The sequence below is a fragment of the Eretmochelys imbricata genome, chromosome 9 (genome assembly GCF_965152235.1).
Source record: "Eretmochelys imbricata isolate rEreImb1 chromosome 9, rEreImb1.hap1, whole genome shotgun sequence".
In the NCBI taxonomy this organism is placed as follows: domain Eukaryota; kingdom Metazoa; phylum Chordata; order Testudines; family Cheloniidae; genus Eretmochelys; species Eretmochelys imbricata.
Genome location: NC_135580.1, coordinates 9649576 through 9672989, shown reverse-complemented (window position 1 = coordinate 9672989; position 23414 = coordinate 9649576). Strand labels below are relative to the sequence as shown.

The 23414-nt window shown below is 45.8% G+C and overlaps 1 protein-coding gene across 3 annotated transcripts in view; it reads right to left on the bottom strand.

Moving 5' to 3' along the window:
- LAMP3 (lysosomal associated membrane protein 3) overlaps positions 1-18386 on the bottom strand; it is a 32047-nt gene extending 13661 nt beyond the window's left edge. The window contains exons 1-3 of one of the 3 annotated variants that reach the window (XM_077826354.1): positions 18284-18386; positions 3521-4368; positions 2362-2484 (exon numbers count right to left, since the gene is read on the bottom strand). In XM_077826354.1, the coding sequence (XP_077682480.1) occupies positions 2362-2484; positions 3521-4368; positions 18284-18329 (1017 nt within the window). In that variant the 5' untranslated portion in view covers positions 18330-18386. Of the gene's footprint in view, positions 1-2361; positions 2485-3520; positions 4369-11586; positions 11602-18283 lie in introns of those variants that run through there. The other 2 variants (XM_077826355.1, XM_077826356.1) reach the window with 2 other exon arrangements.
- Positions 18387-23414: the final 5028 nt, after the last annotated feature.

Here is a 23414-nt window from a genome sequence, read left to right as displayed (position 1 = left end):
CCATAGTCAGAAAAAGAGGAAAAATTATACCATGGCTCTTTCTATAGCACTGAAGATTTCAAGCCCTTTACAAATGCCATTTACACCTCATAACACCTTTGTGAGGGAAATATTAGAATGCCTATTTTACAGATGGTTAAACCAAGGTATAAGAGGGCTAATGATTTGCACAAGATCACACAGCGAACCTAGGAATGTTGACTCCTAGTGTTCCACTCTAATCACTATACTCCAGTGAGAAGCAGTTGTCAGTGAAGTTCCTGACAGACAAGTGTCCATATCACAAATAAGTTGCCATCTCCATTAGCAACCTTGCATTCTGTCCAGACATGGGACCAATTCTACTCTGAGGAATAAAACATCTGTTCTTACTGAGCATATGGTTGGAACATTACAGGCCTTCCTGTTTTCAAACCCTGTGCAAGGACACCTGCATGTGGGTTCATAGAAGCAGCTACTCATTTATCTGTCATCACATTTCAGCACTGCAGACATGTGACTTGAGGGTTTAATTCTGCTCTCGGTTACACACTGATGCAAATCAGGAGTGACTGGAGCTATACAAGCATAAAATAGGGTGACCAAACAGCAAGTGTGAAAAATCGGGATGGGGTGGGGGGTAATAGGAGCCTATATAAGAAAAAGACCCAAAAATCAGGACTGTCCCAATAAAATCGGGACATCTGATCACCCTAGCATAAAACCAGTTTGCCTGTGACCAGAATCAGTCCTTGAGAGTCTGAAGGGTGACTGTACCAGACTGAAACTGTAGCAAACTGAGTTCTGAACAGCTCATATTTCAAAGCCCTGACACCCTTGTGAAAGCTTATCTTTAAGTGAAGGATAGATTGTGCAATGCTGTGCCATTAATCTCATTGTTCTGGGGGTGAGAGCATGCACTACTCCCAAGGTTTCATATCAGTATCCTTAGTGCTGCTGCTCCAGCTGACGCTTATATGTACTTGAATCACAGGACTTGGTCTAAGGATCCTTGCAGGGTAGGAATGCAGCTCTCTGAGTGCAAGGAGAACACATCCAAAACAAACACTTAAAATATTAACCGATCCTTTATTTTCAAACATTTACTTTGTATATTTTCCTTTGCCTCACATTTATTCCTCTTTCCTCTGCAGTTTTAGAAATCTGTCTCCAGTCAACCAAGGGAGAGGGTTATTCACCAGAATCTAATATCGTCACATTAGCCAAATATTAACAACTTTGGGCAAGACCCGTAGATGGTATAAACTGGCATTGCTCACTCCAATGTCTCCAACAGACCTATGCCAATTTACACCAGTTGAGGATCTGGCCCTTTGTCCAAAGGTGAATTGTGAATGTTGGATGATTAACCATTTGCATGTTCCCTAACACAGCTGTTGCTAACGAGGGCCTAGGATGATTTCCCTGACCAGTGTGGAGGACAGAGATATTCTGTCCTGGAAGACTGATTGAATCAAAATCAAAGTTTTGGTTTCACCCATTTAATAGGTAAGGTTCAGCTATGAAGCTCAGACCCAAACCCAAATGTTTCCAAAGTTCAGGTGTGTTCAGATTTGGGCCCCTCTTCGTGTAACAATCTTGTGGGTTTGTGAAATTAAATCACAGAGGCAGTTGATGATGTTTCAGTTTTATTACAGTCTCTTTTCCATTTTAAAGACCTTTTGTCGACTGCCTTGTCCATTGCATTCATAGTACAAACTTCTCTTTGTAGCACTTCTGGTGTCACGGCACAATCCCTGTTGGCCATCATAGAATCTATTCCCTCTGCACACCAAAACCCTAGGCATGGGTGTCCCATATAAACCAGAGTCCCTTGTCTCTTTAATTGAGGGCCCAGTGCCAGATTCCTGACATGCACACAGATGTATTTATTCAGAATAACATGGTCACTGACATGCCATACTGTATTCTACATAGATGTTTGGAATAGAGATGGCCCCAAACTAAACCCCGGACCCAAACACCTCTGAAGTTTGGTGGAAATCTGAATTTGCAAATGTCTCCTCTCTTTATAATGGGCCAAACCAAAAATTCATGTATAAAAAGCCCCATATTTTGAGCTGTGTGAAATCCACATCCAGGTTTTGAGTGATACCCTGTTGTAATATCAATACTTCGCCTTTCTCTAGTGCCTTCAACCAAAGGATCTCAGAGCACTTTACTGACAATAATTTATTGAGCATCAGAACACCCTGTGAAGTCTTTGCAGATGGAGAAAATGAGGAACAGGGAGATGAAATGACTTGCCCATGATCATGCAATGAGTCATTGAGTGTGCTGGCTATAGAACCGAGGAATTGAATCCCAATTCCCCAGCTCTGACATCTGCCTTGCTGTAAAAAATTAGAGTGCAACAATTACCTTTACAAAGGTGAAGCTTATAAAGCCTCCGTTAAAAGTTAAGTTCAGATTTGATTGCAGATTTCCACAGCTTCCAGATGTTTGTGTGATGCTGGGATCAATATTGAAGTATCCCTTCTTCTGCTGTGGAGACAAAAAAAATTCCAGTATAGCTCAGTTAGAGACAAAACAAACTAAAAAAAGAAATACACAGACACTTAAGAGCTTTCTGAAATCGAATCGATAAGTCTGGATCAGTAGCCTTGCGGTTGACTACGATGCAAGAGACCTTGGGCTGCATTATCCAGTCTGATCTCGTACTTCCAGGGACTTAGCACTGCAGATTGCTCTGCGTGTCCCTAACATCATTTCTGCAGACCTGAACTCTAATCTGATTTGGGTCCCTTTAAGGCTGAGAACACTTCAATCTAACCCTCTGTGGACCTTTCTCACATAATAAAACAATGCATTGCCATCTGGTAAGGAGATACCCTGGAGCAGAATAGGTCTGCAGGTTAGAAACAGGGTCCTTTAGTGGTGTGAGGTGCTATGCTTAGCTTTGGACCATAGTGAGTAACATATACTTTCACCTGCACTTAGCAGTCATCACATTTAAACAACATTTAGAATCAAAATGAAAAGGTTTACAATAGTAAGGATTAAAAACACAAAACAAGAAACCATTTGCTTTGGAAAGGATATAAATTCCAATGCTTCATGGTATAATCCAAACCTCTACCTAATGGAAATTAGGACAACCTTTTCCATATGGGCAGGTTATTCTGTAACCAACTAGTATGGGGTTTCTTGCATCTTCTTCTGAAGCATATGGCCCTGGTCACTGCCTGAACCGTTGGTCTGATCCTCCTGGCAATTCCTATGATTCTACAATATCAAAGAGCCCAAATCAAAGACTTCCATCTTCGAAACACTAATTGATAATTTCTCATCTCTCTTATGAGTCTCCAGTTTAAACATCTTTTTAAAACAACTCAGATTGTAACTCACTTACAATTCTGGGAAACAGGTACACTTCTTACACTGATGTCTAATTTTGCGGCATGTGATAATTGATGGGAATTGCTTTGAAGGAGGCAGGATAAACTCAAACTAATGAAGAAAGATTGGTACAAGCCTCAGATCATGTATCTCTTTAATGCTAATTAATATTGCATCTCACCGTCTTAGAATTTTGAACAATCAGCTCCAATCCCATTGATGCTTTAATGCAGTTCACACTTCCATTGGAAACATTGTAGGCTCCAGTAGTGGGTGATGATGTATTAGGTGCAAGGGTGGGCTCCACAATGGCTGTCGTAGCGGGTCTGGTTGTTTGATTCCCTGGATGAATGGTTGTCATGTTGGTTCTGGCTGTAGTTTTTGCTGCTGTATGAGTTGTTTGTTTAGTTGGCTGCGTGGTGGTCTTTACAGCTGTCTTCTTGGTTGTTGCTGTAGTTGTTACTGCTAGGGTTGTAGTTTGATTGGTTGGTGATGTGGGCTTTGCAGTTGTCTTCTTAGCTGCAGCTGTAGTTGCTACCCTTGAGTGGGTTGTTTGGTTGGTTGGCAGTATGGTTTTCTCAGTTCTCTGGATGGTTGTCTTGTTAGATGTTTGTCCTGTAGTTGTTACTCTTACATGGGTTGTAGTTTCATTGGTTGGCAGTGGGGGCTTTGCAGTTGTTTTCTTACCTGCTACTGTAGTTGTTAATATTAGATGGGTCACCTTGCTGGTCAGCTGGGTGCTGTTTTCTCTTGCTTGCGTTGTCATGTTAGGGGCCGATGCTGTTGTTACTGGATTATGGTGTGTTGTTTGGGTGGCAGTGACTACAGATGTTCTTTGGCTTAATGGGGTAGTTATAATATTACTTGTCCTGCTGGAGAAAAGTGTGGTGACTGCATGGCTGGAAGAAGTTATCTGATATGGGGAAACTGACTGAGCAGAAGTAGTTCTCTGTAGGAACAAAGTAGATTGTGGGGTTGATTTGAGCTCCATCTCGTAATTCCCCACATCAGCATGGCAGGATAAAAATGCTGCAAAGGAGTAAACAGGTCATTAGACTAGTAACCTTCATTGCTTATAACCTGTTGATATCTACAGTATCCCTCTGGTTTTGTAATAAGAAGTCTGATATATTTTGATTCCTCCTGTCACCCCATTTATAATGCAAGAAACAGAGCTGCCGTTCTGTAGAACAACTCCTGTTAAAGAATCCTTTTATAACAATACCCTAGTCTGTTATATTTTTGCTAACTGGAGAGTTATGCAGCTTGGCACATTGGGACATTTCATTCTGAAGCGTGACGCAATGGGGAGCAAATAAACACCATTAAAATAGTCACAGGACAAACTCTCAGAACCACAGGTTTGCTGGGTGCTAAAGATCTGGGATTTTGATCCTCGTTGCAGCCTTTTTCTAGGGAGGCGATGGGTTTAGCTGAATAAGTAATGTGAGGGGAAACAAGAAAAGAATAAAGGTATTTTTCAGGTAGGTCCGGTCTTTTTATCAAGGAAGAGGGAAGGAATCTGTAGAAGGTATGGATTTTCATAGCATTCATCTCATAACAATCTGTAGAAGGTACAGATTTTCATAGTAATCATCTCATAACATTTTGAAAGCTGCGGTTATTTGTGTAGTCCTATTAGTGTGGAGAGAATGAGGGAAGGGCATTTGCTCCATTGCACCAGCTGGTCCCTTTGGACCCACTGGAAAGGCAGTGGGGACCGGAAAACCCAGATTTAGTCGGTGCACTTGGTTGTTGCTATTGCTGGCTGCTCTGGGGGAAGGATCCTGAGGGTGTGGGACTTCCAGGGTCTGCCTCTGTCTGGAAGGTGGATGGGGAGGCCACTGAGGCTGGTGCCCCAGGCAGGTACCTCTTGTCCTGCTTCAACACAGAAATAACCTCCCCTCTGACTGTACAGCCCCATAGTTGTCACCTACCACCACACACTAGAATCCATATGGGGTATCATCAAACAACTGCAACCCATAGTCGATGGGGACCCATCCTGAAAAAAGTCTTTCCTGAACCTCCTTTTCTGGTCTTCAAACAACCCTCCAGCCTCTCCAAGCTCATCCTCAGAAGCAAGCTCCCCACAGACAAGGACCCACCAATGCAAAGTAGCACCAGACCCAGATGCAACAGACGCCAGAACAACAAATGCAAAACCTGCAGACATATCTCCACTGCTACAATGATCAACACCCTCCCACAGCACACCTTCCAAGATCCATGGATCTTATATATGCCTATCACAACATGTGGTGTGCCTCATCCAGTGCACTAAATGTCCCAATAACAACCTCGTGGGTGAAACTAGACAATCACTACACCCTCAAATGAACTCATGCAGGAAAATGATAAAAGACAAAAACACCATCTCACCTGTGGGTGAACACTTCTCACAAAGTGATCACTCTATAGCTGACCTATCAGTCCCCATCCTCAAAGGAAACCTGCATGACACGTTCAATTGACGAGCCTGGAAGTGTTAATTCATTACTCTGCTAGACACTGAAAATCATGAACTGAATAGAGACACTGGATTTATGGCTTATTACAACAACCTGTAACCCACTAACAACCCCCACAACCTGATCTCTCCCGCCCCCACCCTTACTTTCCTCCCTATGACTGGAGGGGTGTTAATGGGCCACATCACCTTGAATGGTCCCTTGAAATATGTACTAACTACTTATGCTAACCCATCTATAGTTAGCAGTACTGTAAGTAGCCTAACTACTTATTCTAAACCTTGTATTTAGCAGTGACACTTTGAATTAGGCCATGTCCATGCTAGCGAGTTTACAGCAGCACAGCTGTACCCATGCAGCTGCGCCACTGTAAGATCACTCGTGTAGCTGCTCTACGCTGACAGGAGAGAGCTCTCCTGTTGACATAATAAAACCACCTCCATGAGCAGCAGTAGCTATGTCAGTGGGAGGAGCGCTCCTGCCGACATAGTGCTGTGCACACTACCACCTATGCTGGCATAATTTATGTCACTCAGGGGGGTGGAATAGTCACACCCCAGGGAGACATACGTTTTGCCGACATAAGTGGTAGTGTAGATAAGGCCTTAGTTTCCCAGACCTGAGGAAGAGCTCTCTGAGGCTCGAAAGCATTTCTCTCTCACCAATGGAAGTTGGTGCAATAAAGCTATTACCTCACGCTCACCATTGTCTCACCAGTACCATAGGCAGCCTACAGTGTGCACTGCGAAGAGGGATTTTATTATCCCTAGATGGGGCATGCTGGCCAAGGACAACAGAAAAGGTTAATTTCATCAACATAGCACTCCACCTCTGATCAGGGCTCACTTTAGGAGGAGGATGACAGGATCAGACAGGACACCTTAATGGTCAGCCATGTAGCCGCCAGTGGTGGGGTCCAGCAGACAGACTATAGAAGCTTTGGTCCTGACAGACTGCCTCTCTATTCCCAATTTGGTCCCTTGCCATCTGCCTCTTCCCCCCCTTTTTTTTAACTGCTTAACAGACTGGGTCTGGGCAGGTCCAGCACAACTCCAGTGCAAAAGGTGAAATGTCTGTGAGAGACAAACTCCCGAGGAATGAGTGCAAACAATGTGTCTATACTGGGCAGCCTACGCTCAAAAAGGGAAGTGGTGCACTGGGAGATCCAAAGAGGGATCCCAAGGAAGGATCAGGCCTCTAAAGTAGCTCTCCTTCAAGAGAAACAAGGTTCAAAGTCTAATGTTATGTTGCTTTTTAGTAAATATCTAAAAATATTCAAAGGAGCAACAATTTTTCTCATGGGATGAGATTTCAGACTTTGTAACATTTACAGAAAGTTTATATTGTGCCTCTTGCAGAACCTATGAGTTTGCTACAATCTCACCACTTGTGCACCCACTCCATGCACACAAAAAAAGCTCTTCGGCTCCTAAATCTACACAAGCAATTTAAAAAAGTACATTCTGAAGTATGAAAGGGTTGTGAATATAACTCTGTGTGTGTGTGTAGGGGTGGGGGAAGAGGACAGGCACTGTAAAAACAAAGGCAAGTTAAGAAAAGTCATAAGTGTCCTGCTCAATTATATATTCCCTGAAGTGCAACAAATCCAGGAAGTAGGTGAAGTGTTTTCCCTTCTTGTTTAGGTGAAATTGCAGAACAGAAATCGCTTCCCCATTACTGGGAGAGCAGATACCCTTAGGTCCAAAATGATTCATGTTCCAGGCAAAGCATGTGGTCTATGAGTGAAGATCTTCACTAAGTTAGCTGAGAAGTTTATTTTAACTTAGTCCATCTGGAGGAGCCATATATAAGAATCTGCACCCAAATTATACAGAAGATGGGATATGAGATTCAGATTCTAGGTTAAATCAAGCCTAGAGGAAGGTTCAAATTAATTGGTGCTGGAATCTCATAAACTGTTCTTATGTTTGTTTGTTTGTTTGTTTGTTTGTTTGCCCAAAATGGCAGAACATCTGATCTTTCAAAATGTCCACCATCATAGGATATATCCAAACTGGATCCAGAAAATAAGACCTTTTTGGTTTTGGATCCAGTCTCGAACCAAAACAATTGGAGTGGATCCAGATATATGGGACTGATTCTGACCCCACTGCTACCCCCCAAAAAAAAATTGTGCAGAGGAGTGAGGGTTGTGAATTATATGCTCCAGATTAGCCTTGCCTCTAATCTTGACCTGTTTTCATTTCAGTGTTGAAAGGACTATATTTCACTTTAGTTCTAACTATTACTATAACCTGAAAATACAATTCAATGCAATAGAAGGGCCACATCTAGTTAGCATGACTGACATCTCAGATAATAAATATTTGTTATCAGTAGTGATCTAATTATGACAACATGCTTTTATAGTCATATTTGAACTTATCTTCCCAGTTCAGACTCTCCCGGACTTTAATTTATTGCTTTCACAGCAGTTGTATTATCCCCTTGCTTATGGTCATATTGACCATGGCCCATAGAGAGCAAATGCAGTTGCTTCGTTCTATCTACTGTGATGGGGCAAGGCAGTATGACTGCAGGAAAGTAGTGAGAAACATGTATGTTAGCCCCAAGCTAAACAAATCCCTGTTACCATGGGAACCAAATGGCAGTTGCTCCAGGTTAATCAAGACACCTGGGGCCAATTGAGATCCTTCTAGAAAGCAGCAGAGACAGCTAGGTTGATTGGGACACCTGAAGTCAATGAAGGGCTGCCTGGAACTAGTTAAAAGCCTCCCAGTTAGTCAGCTAGAGGCGTGTGTCAGGAGCTGTAGGAGGAAGCTATGCTGCTGGAGAAACTGGGCAGGACAAACCCTATCAGGCACAATGAAGGAGGCCCTGAGGTAAGGGTGAAGTGGAAGTGGGGGCTGCTGTGGGGAAGTGGCCTAGGGAATTGTACTCATCCTGTTTCAAAAAGTCAGCTACCAATAGCTGCTACTATTAGGGTTCCTGGGCTGGAACCCAGAGTAGAGGGCGGGCCCGGGCTCCTTCCCTGATTAATCACAGAGACTGTAAGACAACAGAGACTGTGTGAGGGAGGGTTGCTTCTTTCCACCTCCCTGGCTGTCCTGTGATGAAAATGGCTCAGTAGGCTGTGACCTTGCCTCTAGAGAGAGAACGGCTACGTGGAAGGTCACAGTGAGCCTCTGAGGCTAGCGTAATTCACCTGGAAGTGCAGGACCCACTGAGACAAGGTCAGAGCTTTGTCACAACTGGTGTCAGGGGTGAGATCAATTGTTCACAGCGTGGCGGAAGAAAGAGGTTAAAAAAAAGTGCACTGGGGTTTTGGGGTTTTTTTGTTTTTATCACAATGGAGGAGGTGGTGAGAGCTCTGGTACAAGCCATGGCAGCCCAGCAGGAGGGTTCAGGTGATGATCCAACAGGAGTCCATGCAGCTATGCAGGAAACCAACCAATTATTAGTGGGCCAGGCGACCCAAGATCTCACCCTCCTGCGAGAGGTAGTAAACCAGCTGAAGATCCTCACCACCCAGGCCCAGGAGTCCGATGAGATGCGAACCCTGAGGACCACTGGTTGTTTGCCAAAGATGACGACAGAAAATGATGTAGAGGCATATCTCCTCTCATTCAAAAGGATTGCTCAGCGTGAGGCGTGGCTCTAGGATCAGTGGGCCAACATTCTTGCCCCTTTTTGTGCGGAGAGGCCCAGAAGGCCTACTTTGATCTGCCTGCCAAGGACGCTACTGACTATCATCAGCTGAAGACAGAGATCCTAGCATGATTGGGGTGACAACAGCAGTACGGGCCCAGAGGTTCCATGAGTGGAAATACCAGGAGAACAAACCTCCGAGGTCCCAGCTATTTGATCTCATACACCTTGCGCAGAAGTGGTTAGAGCCCAAGGCGTGCAGCCAGAAGGAGATTTTGGAGACTTTGGTCATGGACCATTACATGTGGGGATTGTTGCCAGATCTCTGCAAATGGGTAGGCCAGAACGATCCGTCCACCTATGACGAAATGATCACACTGGTAGAAAGACAGATGACAGCCAGGGAATTGACCCAACTACCCAAGGAAGGCCCCTTACGAAGCAAGCACCAAACCCCAACCCTGGAAGATTGGGTGGCCAAACCTCTGGGGAGCTCTAGGTGGAAGAAGAGGGGGGATGAAAAACAGCTGGGAACCCAGAAGGAAGGGAATGGCCTGAATGGGGGAAACCCTGGAGCTAAACCCCCTAACCCACGTGAAAGGGGAGTGACTAGAAGCAATTAGAGATGTTATGCATGTGGGGAGTGGGGACACATAGCAGCACAGTGTCCCAGCACCGAGGAGCTTACACAATGTAACTTCGGGGATTGGGAAGTTCTGTGCTTTCTTATCTACCTCACAGGGGTCACATTAGCCCTGCATAACTACACCAGGCCTGTGAGAATAAATGGGGTGGAGACTACAGTGCCTGTGGACTCTGGGAGTGTTATCACCCTCATATCGGGTAAGCTGGTAAAAAGTAGCCAGCTGCTACAGGCCAAACGCATAGCAGTGACATGCATACATGAGGCCGTGAGCCATTACCCCACCATCCTGGTGGGGATGGAGATTCAGGGGAACCCCACAGTGGGTGTAGTTCCTAAACTCCCAAATTCTGTAGTCATTGGGAGGGACTATCCAGGGTTTGATAATTTACTTCCCCCGGAGAGGCTGGAGGGAGGAGGGGACCCTGAGGGCAGCAACTCATCGCTGGGGGAATGTCAACCTCCAATATTTTCTGAGATTTCTCAGGATCTGTTCCCAGCTCCCAGAAAGACCTGGAAGACCAAAAACGAGAGGAAGGCCGCGAAGGACTTGGGAACCTGGATCCTGACCCAGGGCCAGAAGAACTCCCTAGTAGGCAGATGGACACGGGCAGCAGAAAGCAAAACTTCCACCGCGGAAGGTGAGCCGGAGGCCGGCCCCAGCCGTGACGGCGGCGAGTCACTGGAAGGAGCAGGAGCCAGCCCCTGGGACCTTGGGAAGGTTAGACCCAGAAGAGAGACTTTTGGGCAGGCCCAGGTGGAGGACACCAGGTATGATAACACCAGGAGAGAGGTGGCCAAGATCGATGGGATACCTGTGGATGGGAAGGTCTGGGGGACCAGGACCTTACTTTATAGTGAAGAAAGATCTCCTGTACCGGGTTGTGCAAATGCAGGAGCAAGAGACACAGCAACTTCTAGCGCCACAAAAACATCAAAAAGCTATATTGAGCCTCTCCTACAGTCACCTTTTTGGAGGACACCTAGGGATAGAGAAAACCCAGGCACAGATCCTGCGGAGGGTCTCCTGGGCAGGAGTACATGAAGATGTCCAGTGGTACTGCACCTCCTGTCTGGAGTGTCAGCTGCATAGCCCTCACCCACATGTGAGGGCCCCTTTGATACCTCTTCCAATAATAGAGGTACCTTTTGAACAAATAGTCATGGATTTGGTAGGGCCCCTAGAGAAGACCGCTCAGGACCACCAACATGTACTTGTCCTGGACTATGTAACCCGGAAGCTTCCCCCTATGCAACACGGCTTCCAAGACAATAGCTAAGGAGCTAGTACAGATCTTTGCCTGGGTTGGACTACCCAAGAAGATCTTGACTGATCAAGGGACACCTTTTGTGTCCAAGCTGCTGAAAGATCTCTGTTCATTGCTTCACGTACAAGCCCTACAGACGTCTGTATACTACCCGCAAACCGATGGCCTTGTGGAAAGGTTCAATAGGACCCTCAAGGCCATGATCAGGAAAGTGGTGAGCCGGGATGGGAAAGATTGGGATACACTACTGCCTTACCTCATGTTCGCCATCTGGGAGGTTCCGCAGCCTCCACGGGCTTTTCTCCATTTGAACTACTATACGGGCGCCACCCCTGGGGCATATTGGATATAGCCAGAGAAGCCTGGGAAGAGGAGCCAAATCCCAGAAGGAACATAGTCGAGCATGAACTGCAGATGAGAGATCGTATAGCCTAAGTTACGCCCATTGTACGGGAACACTTGGAGAGAGCACAGGAGGCCCAACAAACCCATTACGATCACCAAGCAAAGGTTTGACAGTTCCGACCAGGTGATGGTACTGGTACCCACAGCAGATAGTAAACTTTTGGCCCAGTGGCAGGGACCCTACGAGGTGGTTGAAGCCGTGGGGGAAGTGAACTATAAGGTGTGGCAGCCAGGCCGCCGGAAACCAGAGCAAATTTACCACATCAATCTTCTAAAACCTTGGCACGACCGAGAGGCATGCTTAGTCACCCAGGAGGCCCTTCCCCAAGTGGATAACCTACACAAGCAAGTGAGGATATCACCCAACTTGATGCCTAACCAAAAGGTCCAGGCAGCTGACATGATCAACCACAACTGAAACATGTTCTCTACGAAACCAGAGGGGATGACCGAGACCTATCACCATATCTGCACGATCCCCAGAACCAAGGGAACACTGAGAACTTACTGAATCCCAGCAGCCAAAAGAGAAGAGATCAAGGCCAAAGTGAAGAAGATGTTAGAATTAGGGGTCATTGAAGAATCTCACAGCCAGTGGTCCAGTCCAATTGTACTAGTGCCCAAACCTGACGGTACCACAAGATTCTGTATTGACTTTCGCTGACTGAATGAAATATCCAAATTCGATGCATACCCCAGACCACGCATCGACAAACTGGTTGACCGACTGGATAGTGCCCGGTTCCTGACTACCCTGGATTTGACAAAAGAGTATTGGCAGATTCCCCTGACCAAAGAAGCTAAGGAGAAGATAGCATTCTCCACCCCGGAGGTGCTATTTGAGTACACTGTCCTCCCTTTCGGGCTACATGGGGCTCTGGCCACATTCCAGTGCCCCATGGATAAGCTGCTGCGCCCCCATATTAGTTACGCAGCTGCATACCTAGATGATGTCATCATCCATACACCAGACTGGGTAACCCACTTGGCGAAAGTTGAGGCAGTACTGCGCACCTTAAGGCAGGCTGGCCTCACTGCTAATCCTGCTAAATGCGCCATAGGGCTAGCAGAGGCTAAGTACCTGGGGTATATTGTAGGAAGGGGCATAGTGAAGCCCCAAATGAATAAGCTAGAGGCGATTCAAAACTGGCCCTGGCTGACCTAGAAGAAGCAGGTCTGCGCGTTCCTAGGCGTAGTAGAGTATTACCGACGTTTTATTCCCCACTTTGCCACTAGGGCAAGTCCCCAAACGGACCTGGTAAAGGCCCGAAGTCAAGAAATGGTGAAGTGGACTGACTCTGCAGAGGGGGCGTTCACAGACCTTCAGACAGCCCTCTGTAATGACCCCGTACTCATAGCTCCAGACTTTAACAAGGAATTTATTTTACAAACAGATGCTTCTGAGGTGGGGTTGGGGGCTGTTCTGTCACAAATGGTGGGAGAAGAGAAACACCCGATCCTCTACCTAAGCAGAAAGCTTCTCCCAAGAGAACAGAAATACTCAGTAGTTGAAAGAGAATGCCTTGCTGTCAAATGGGCCATGGAGACACTGCATTATTACCTCTTAGGCCGGCGATTTACTCTTGTGATGGACCATGCACCCCTCCAGTGGATGCAGCAGAATAAAGAAAAGAATGCAGGGGTCACCAGGTGGTTCTTATCCCTACAACCATTCCAGTTCTGCATATGGCACAGGCCTGGAAGCCACCACGGCAAGGCTGTTGGCCTGTCATGGGTATACTGCCTGGTGCCCCATGTTGCCCAACTCTATGGTGTTGAGCAGAGGGGAGGGATATGTGATGGGGCAAGGCCAGCTGACTATAGGAAAATAGTGAGAAACAGGTTTGTGAGCCCCAGGCAAAACAAATCCCTGTTACCATGGTAACCAAATGGCAGTTGCTCCAGGTTAATCAAGACACCTGGGGCCAATTAAGATCCTTCTAGAAAGCAGTGGAGACAGCTACGTTGATTGGGACACCTGATGCCAATCAAGGGCTGGCTGGAACTAATTAAAAGCCTCCCAGTTAGTCAGCTGGGGGGCATATCAGGAACTGTAGGAGGAAGCTGTGCTGCTGGAGAAACTGGGCAGGACAAACCCTATCAGGCACAATGAAGGAGGCCCTGAGATAAGGGTGAAGTAGAAGTTGAGGAAGTGGGGGCTGCTGTGGGGAAGCAGCCCAGGGAATTGTACTTGTCCTGTTTCAGAAAGTCAGCTACCAATAGCTGCTACTATTAGGGTTCCTGGGCTGGAGCCCAGAGTAGAGGGCGGGTCCGGGGTCCCCCCAGTTAATCACGGAGATTGTGAGACAACAGAAAGTGTGCGAGAGAGGGTTGCTTCTTCCCACCTCCCTGGTTGTCTTATGATGAAAATGGCTCAATTGGCTGTGACCCTTGCCTCTAGAGAGAGAAGGGCTACGTGGAGGGTCACAGTGAGCCTCTGAGGCTAGTGTAAATCCGCCTGGAACTGTGGGTCCCACTGAGACAAGGTCAGAGCTGTGCGGTTTGGTGCATTAGCCAACAAAAATAGAAAAGAGGAAGCTGCAAGTTAACTTGTTTTCTTTAAGGTTGTGAAATAGCCTTAAATTTAAATTAATGTAGATAGAGAAGATACAACAAGAGTTCAGTACTGCTCAGCTTTTGGTACACAAAACAATTTCAATACCCATTTTGATAATGTTTTCAATTTAAAATTCAGAGGAAAAAATTAAGAGGCAGGAAATGAAATCTTTCAAAATATGTTTTCCATCAAAATGTCATTTTTTATTAAAAATATTTCCTTTGAAAAATTTCAACCAGCTCCTCTAGTGAGGTTGGTAGGTTAGAAAAGCAAAAATGAAGCCATCACTTGATGGGTCTCCACATGGCCAGTCCTGGTCACTAACAAACCCCGAAATCTCTCCACCAGCCTAACGTCCATAACCAGTCCACAGTGGGGCAGGTTTTTTCGTGTCTCTCAGTCAGAGTGTTGCTACTCTTGCACATTCAGGTGGCTCGCTCCATCTTCTGAAAAGACGTTTGGACGAGCGAGCTTCATCCCAGAAAACATGTCCCATTGCTTGTTGGGATTGCTCTCCAGATGTGGGTTTCACAGCATTCTCTGGGCCTGTTCCAGTGCCCAATAAAGCTGACCAAGTGCCCTTGGAAGGTGGCATCCACTGGATGTCCATTGCAGAAGTAGAAAAGGTCAAGCATAGGGGTGCCCGCCCACCCCTTCTTTGAGCCCCAGCCTTCCTCTGAAATGGTTTTGTTATACCCCTTCTCCAGGACAAACCTGACTGATAGAGATGTTGCTATTAACCAGGGGGACTTACACCTGTTCTAGAATCCCTGTAACAGCTATTCTGGCACAAGAAGCCATTATGCAACGATGAATCAGGCCTATGTCTCTTTCCATTGCTCCATAACACTTCAGGACATCTGCACCTGTATTTCCCCTCAGTGATCCAGCAAGGTCACCCACTTTTAGGCTTCCAGCTTCCCCATTGCCTTTCTTGGGTGGAGTCCCTCGCTTTCTGACCAGGGTATCTTCCAGCAGCATAGTTCCCTGCCTTCACGGTGTTGTTCCCAGCACAGCCAGGCTGCCCAGGCAGGCCCGCTTGCTTTCTCTTCAGAGACAGTTAACAGGTGTAATTGCTACAGTTATAAGTTACCACACAGGTCTTTGTCCGCAAGCCAACTTAATTCTTAAGGTACAAAGCACTACAGAGAAAACACATTCAAAACAATAAAAGAACCCATACGCATGCTAATAAGCTCACCAGAGTTCACCCTATAGTGGACACTGGCAGGAGCAGTTCTTCAACCCCCCCCATGCTAGGGGTTTCCTTGTGGTTAAAAGTTCATCACAGCTCCAGCTCAGAACAAGCACACCCAGTCTTATGGGCCTCAGTAGGCCCAGTCCTTCCAACCCTTCTCGAAGGATTGGGGCCCTCCATGAACCAGGGGTCCTGTCCATTGGCTGGATCAGGAAGAAGGCCCTGAGCTTGTATAAAATCAGCCTATTTACATCTAAAACTCCTTTCTTGTTCTGTTGGTCTCTGGAGAATCCAGTTTGAACTACCCAGGTGTGTGTGGCTTCAGTGGGCTGATAATGGAAGAAGTACATTACCATCCCCCTTCTACTGGGAGTTACATGTAATGCCACAACACAGACACAACTGCATTTTTAATACGATGTACCCCAAAGGTAATAACCCTAATTCAATCAGGTGTAACTTAATTCAATATACAGCAGTTTATCTTAGTTCTATAAGACATATTCCGGATATTGTCCGTCTGTCACAGTCCCCATCTCATTTTTGTGTCAGAATGACTCAAAGCTATCTGTAAACTCGCTGCTGCTTCTTTAGACGCTCAGCACCCCAGCAGTTCATTTTTTGAAAACTTTTAACTTTTTTAAAGCCTCTCTTTCCACCTTGGCTGATGTAGGATTCAGTTCGTGAGCGTTGCAGACCCTGAGAACTGCATTTTTTTTTTTACCCTGCAGTCCTTTCCACTTTAATAGAGCTCAAGTGGTCTGACATCGAAGGAACAGGGCAGTTTTCGAAGTTCCTTTTCACTAATCCGGGTTTGAAATCTCCATTTTCATGCACTGATGGAAGAGAAGACAGCCACTGATTCAGGCTGCGATTGTCACTGCCACCAAAGGAATTTAGACACCCAATTTTCATGAATGGCAATGGAGAGTGTGTATCCGAAGTCCCTTGAAAATCTCAACCTTTGTTCCTTTAAGACAATATCCCATGTTTTTACAGCAATCTGAGCCCCTTCTACTCTCTTCTCCCCTACCCGTTCCCTCTGATCCCCCCTTCTTTTCCCTTATCTTTCTGTTTAAGATACCTCCTCCTAAGTAAACTCCTCCCACCAGCCCCCCTGCCAAAAGTGTGGGACTAACATGACATTTGTTTCCCTCACCCTGTGTCTGGCTGGTCTGTTTAAATTGTGAGATCTTTGGAGCAGGGACTGTTTGCTACTCTGTTTGTACAGTGCCTAGCACAATGAGGCCCTGATCTTGCTTGACCCTTAGGCCCTACCATAGTAAACCTGATTAATAATAATAATAGCTATAGGATGAGGCAATAAAGAAACTGGCCAATATATTTTTCTCTCATCCAAATCCCTTTGCCCAGCTTTACACTCAGCGACACTAACTGCTCAGTGGCCACTCAGGGTTTTCCCTTTTTATGCTGTACCCAATACATGGCTGCTTTTAAGTGATGGACTGGTAATAGGGACAAACGTAAGGCCTGATCCAGCATTTATTGCAGTCCATGGAACTATTCCCATTAGTTCCAGCTGGCTTTGGATCAAGGCCTTCAGGAAGTGGGAATCCACCTAATTTAGTTGTTTTATAAAGGGTCAGATCCAGTGGGAGCTTTTCAGGCCCCCAAACACTGGATCAGGCCCCCAGCCCTTGACTCCAGGCTTCCCTTCCCACAGCCACATACAGAGAAATTTTACTCTGCAGACTTTTCAAAAACTCATACAGAATTTCTAAAAGGGAGAATCTGAAATAGAAAAAGATCCTCGGAAGCAGCTTCCCACTGCTTAAAGGCAGCACAACATTATCAGTTCATTTCATTTCTCCCCGTCTCGTTCTGCTCTCCATTACAGTGACATAAATTCAGAGCAATTCCTGTGGACTCCAGCGGAACTATTCCAGATATACCCCAGGACACCAGAAAGCAGAATTTGCCCAGGTTGATTACTGAAGTTGCTGTTTGTACAATTGATCTGATGTTTCCCCTGCTGAGCGTATTGCTGTGGCTAATGCTGCTCTGGAAAAGATTTTTGACTGTATTCTTATAAGCTTCCTGCACATTAGGTGTGAATAATCCGTGCAGAACGACACGGCAGAGCCACCAAGCCATTATTCAAAGTCCAGATAGTTTCATCTATTTCCTCAACATATTTCTTAGTTAATGCGGGTATTAAGAGATGTCTTAATATTTTGGGCCAGATCCTCAACTGGTGTAAATCAGTGTAGCTCCACTGACTTCAGTGGAGTGGTGTAATTTACACTAGCTCAGGATCTAGCCCTTTGACTTTTATTTAGATTAATCCCATGTAACTGTTTTCCCCTCACTCCTGTCGTGTACCATATAGATTAATGTCTCTCCATTAACTGTGCATTAGCCATTTTAGGTGCCCAGCATGGTCTTTATCTAACTCTTGTAACTCTAATATTTTCCGTGAGCTCCATAGGTTTGTTTGGGGATCTCTTTAACTGAAATCATCTGCTTCTTATTAATGCATTTACCTTACCTACCATAAGCTCAGGATTACTTTCAACACAGAATGCAAGGAAAAATATCTAAAGCAAAAACTCAGAACGGTGGCTGCACCAAAGCTTAAGCTATAGCCATATTTACTAGCACATTTCTGAGCAATGGGAACATATTAATTGCATCATTATTTATAGAAGCAAATTTGTTCTCCATGTGTTAATCTGTTATTAAAAATAATGTTTTTAATGCAAAGAAACACAAACTTGCAATGTCCAGAGGTTGCATTTGATGTTATAAAGCACTAGGAAGGCTATAACTCACCACAGGCAACGTTTAGCAGCACCACCTCCAGAGCATGCCTGCCCATGGTGGAGGCAGGATCGAGGCTAGCTGCAGTTGTGGGGTAAGGTGCTGCTCTTCCTCTTTGTAGAGCTGAAAGGTAAGGAACAAATGCCTGCCCAAAAGGCAGATCAATTTCAAACTGTGCAGACACCACTAAGTCACATGAACAGAGAGAGGGGGTGGAGCAGGGAGGAGCCAGTGTCTTCTCAGTGTTAAGCCACCACAGAGGAAAAGGTTGATGATGGCTGGAAAGTGAAAACAGGAAGGACTGGTGTTTTAAGCAAGGTGTTTCATTCCCGCTCTGCAGCCCATCAAGTGGGTAGCAAGAGCTTACGCAGAGTGGCTTAATGTTGTCCCTAGGTTTCCAGCGTCTAGGTAGGGCTATTTGATGCTGTCTTTGAAGGCTGCAGTTTTAGTGATTGAAAATACTGAGCATTAAATGGGGAACAGAGAGAGAAAGTTACTTTGCCCCAGTGTGTGGTTAAAAAAAAAAATTGGGGAGGGGGAGGTAAATTCTTTATTTAAATTTAGTGCTGGGAGAGGTAGAGGTTTGCACACTTACAGTGCACTGAGTGGGGCAGGTGCAAGAAGCCAGGTCCATCCACCTCCACCCAGACACAGCCCAGCTAGAATGAGCAGAGGGGCGGGCAAAGCCTACGGGCTGGCTAGCAGTTCTTGAGCACTACGGGCAATGCTGACTAGCATAGCCAATCATGCTCCATGATCTCAGTGAGGTGTGACCACCTGGGCTGAACATGGCCAGCAGGGTCAAGAGCACGGCCAGGTCCCTCAACACATAGTAATGACATGTCGAGATGTACTAATACTTTATTCTGACAACCATTCCATGACTGGAAGTTAGCCTAGTATGCAAGCTGCAAGAATGAGGAGCAGACTGCTGGAGTTCTGCAGATAAGAGCACCCCATACCGGTGTGTGTCTGGATTTATTTCCACGGGACTCAACACATGCCATATGCTTGGAGTGGTGCATGCTGCACCTTTCATCAGCAGGATAAGGGGTACTATATATTGTGCTCTCCCAGCAATCCCCAAGGCATATGCCTGCATCTGCTCATTGTGCTTTCTAGAAGACCACCTGGTCTCTTGAGCCCCAAACCCTCCCACTAGCGCCCCAGAGAAGATAGGAGTCCCTCAGGAGCTAACCCTTTGCAAATACCATGAACCAGAAAGAACAGGACTGGAATTTACAGTAGTAGTCTCGATTCCAAAACAGTGCTGGTATGTTTCCCACGTCTCTGCCAGACCTGGGGATGGATCTTTCCCCTTCTCAGAAGAGGTGCCATTGCATAGAGCAAAATGTCAGGACTGTGAAAACGCAGCAAAGCAAAAATTGATTCATCCCCATACATGTGTGCAGCCTGTCACCTGAGGCTATTTATGTCCTAAAGGGCCCCCTGATCCTAGAAATGGTCAGAACAGAATGTGAAAGCAGAAGCTGCAAGAGAATTTCCAGGCACAAAGGGACTTGTTGACAATCAGCCAATCAATGGCTTAGCTGGGACTAGAACCCAGGCATCCTTTTGGCTTCTAGTCCTTTGCTCTAAGCAGGTGACAACACAATATCATTAGTGGCACACATTTTAATGAAGTGCACATTATAAATGACATTGCACTAAGAAATGCTTCTGCCACATTAGTAGCTGCTGCATTCAGGGCCTGGTTCACCTCTGCGTAACCTCCGTGGCGACTTCTGATTTACACCAGCATAACTCAGAGGAGAATCAGGTCCTCCGTATACAATAGGAGAATTTAACCATCAACATTTGCATAAGATGATATGCTAATTTCACCATCGATGTACTTATAAACTGCTACTGCCCTCTAGCAACACGGACCCCACCCCCCCAGTTCTGTTCAGGGACGCTGGAATAATACCTGTGCCCCCCATATAAATCTTTGCCAGGGAGGGCTTTAAAACTAAGCTATATTTCCAACTCCTACTGAGTTGTTAACAAGAGAGCTGCCACCCTCTACTGGACTATGGGCTGTATTACAGAGAACACATTCACTGAAAGAGGTTAACATTTATTTCTTGGTTGGTTTAATTTTTAAACAGGCTGTTTAATGCTCTCTCTCTCTCTCTCTTTCTCTTGTACACCTTATTTTTACTTATTTAGTTGCATTCAGATTTAATAAAACAACCCACCATGTAGTCTCTGGGCACATGATCAAAAGTTTCAAACAACAGAGCGTCACATCACTTGCTGACAAATATCAACCCAGGAAAACTCACCACAAAATACCTCTCAGTTCGTTCTTTACAACTGCCTCCCTCACCTCCACGCTGCACCCTCAGACAATCCTTTGAGGAGAGAGATGAGCTATACCTCGACTCTGAGGCCCTGTGGGACCAAAATGGAGGCAAATCCTAGACCAGAGGGACCATCACTGGAAAGTCTGTCTCCACACCTGCAACGTTCATGTGTATGGTCTGATGGCTCAGGCTCCTCGGCTGAGCTCAAGCATCAGGTTGGAGCACAGGGTGAAAGAGAGTCTCAGAGGTAGACAGGGCCCCAAACTGTACAGGTTTTATCAGTCTATTAACACTGTGGATCACACCCATGTGTAGATACGGAGCCAGGGCAGTTTTTGGAGAACAAGGGTAAAAGTGCTCCATACACAGCTATCACTGCACTCGTCCTTCGTACCTAGAGCAGTGCAAAGGCTTCTGGGAAGTGGGGAATAGGAAGGGGAAGCCACAAAACAGGCCCCGGTAAGGAAAAGGACAAGGAGGAAAATGGCGGAACAGAGGGAGAAATAGAAGAGAAAAATAGCCAGAAAATAGAGAGTGTGAGGGATATGGTGTTGCCTATGATAATTTATGACTTGTATATGTTGGTCTGGATTTTGCTGAATGTATATTTTGAGTGAATTCAATAGTAGGATTGCCAAGGAGTGCACCAGGAAGGGGGAAGGGAATCCAGATATATGCTGCACAGCAAACACTGGCGGGAGAATGCCAGAGCAAATCACTTTGGTGCTCTGGTGTGACCCCCTGCTAGGGTTGTCAGACAGGCTTCCTCAGGAAGGAGTCAGTACCTCTGAAGAGCGGAAATCAAAAGATTCAGGAAGGTGTAAAGAGACACAAACTCCCTTAAGGCCAGAGACATAGGTTTTTGAGACTAAGAACCCACAGCCGGTTGTGTGGGTTCTGGGGGAAGTTAGACCTACTGGGGTCCCCATCAGGAGGATGGTTAGACTCTTGGTAAGACAGACGTGTGTTGTTTTAAAATCCTTTTGCTCTTATGTTTTATTTTGTTCCTACTGTGAAGATTAAACAATACCTTGGTCTTGATTTGAGACGGCCGTCTGATCACTTTATGCTCCGCTGGCCAGCAACTCCCAAAGGGAAGAACCACGGGTACTAACGCAGTCAGACTGGCTGGGTAAGCAAGGAAGATAAACATGATACGGCAATCCTGGGCCCAGTCTAAAAAAGTGAGAGAATTGCTTGATTCCACCACAGGAGAGCAAAGCTATGAGGCCTGAGAAAGTGCACTCAAACAGACCAGAGGGGTCGCCATCTCTCAACTGTGACAGATAGTCACAGCTCTGCCTTGGGCACCTAGAAAGGGAAGACCCATCCAACCATCCAGCCCAAGGTGGGCTCTACCAGAAAGGGTGAGTGCGGAGGTTCCATGCCTCCCCACTGCTCGATACTGCGGCTGGACCCCTTTAACTTCTAGGTTCTTTTCTGCCCTGAGAATCCCTTGTTTTGTGGTGAATGAGTGGGAGATGGCTGACAAGCAAATCTCTTGGATAATCAGTATCTTCTTTCCTTTCAGTCACTGCAGCATTCAATCATTTCAACCTTCTCCAGAGCAGAAGAGACATTGCTTTCCCTCTCTCTAATTAGAAGGGTTAACTGAGCAAGGCGGCCGGGGGCAATTCAGACAAAGCTGGGGAGTGAAGCTGGCATCTCTCAGTAAAGGCAGATTGCTCACCGAATGGATGTTCCTTCACTCCAGTGTAATCAAGAGAGGGACCGAATCTTTCAGGGACTTCCAGACCATTTGCTGCCATAAGCCCCCAAGTAGTTCAGCGATAGCTACTGTAAGGACTCACAAGCACAACAAGAAGGATTCAGCTGAAAAAGCTGAGGGTTTATTTGAGGAATGCGGTTGAAGGAGGCAGAAAAGTGGAGAGAAAACTCTAGCAATGGGGGAGGGAGGGGAATCTTTGGAACTGAATGAGCCCCGTTTTCCTTTGACTTACACCAGAATAAAACAGGTAACTCTACTAGGTCCCTGTATCAGAGGGGTAGCCATGTTAGTCTGGATCTGTAAAAGTGGCAAAGAGTCCTGTGGCACCTTATAGACTAACAGACATATTGGAGCATAAGCTTTCATGGGTGAATATCCACTTCTTCAGATGTATGCCTAGGTCCCTGTGTGACCCTAGGCACCCCTATACTCACACCCTGCATGCTACAGGAATGGTTATTGTACAAAACACGCCTTATGAGGTATCATTTGAAAACTAATGACACACTGGTCAGTGACATCATTGTGAAACGTGTTTAACAAAGCGGTATGTGAAATTATGGTTACTCACTGATACAATGCTTTAAAGTCTTGACTAAAAGGTGCTTAACGCAGGTTCATCCAGGGGAGTTGGTAAACGAGTTTCCTCCAGATAAAGGAGAGAGGCCAATGCCTCAAACCAAGTGTGGCCCAAATTCAGTGGGCTATTCTTTTGTATTGGAGGTTGCAGCAGGAAGAGATAATTTACATAGAAGCACCCACTAGTGGCAGAGAAATCAACGTGAACCTTTATCTCCCAAACCTCATTGTTCCTTACTCAGCATGAACCGCCCGGAAAAATCTATTCTAAAGGCTCACCGAATTATAAAGAGAGGTGGAGCAAACCCCTAAGTGATCCTTCACTTAAGGAGACAAAGAAATCAAGCGATTTGATCTCTGTGCTAGGTCATCGCCAAGCTGGGCAATACAAAGCTGAAAAGGAGACTGTGGGTGAGAGAAACCATCTTGAACAAAGGCTAATTTGGTAGATTAAGTTTTAGACTTTTAGCTGCGTGTTTTCACTTCTGTTTGCTTGTAACCATCTCTACCTTTTATTTCTTTACCT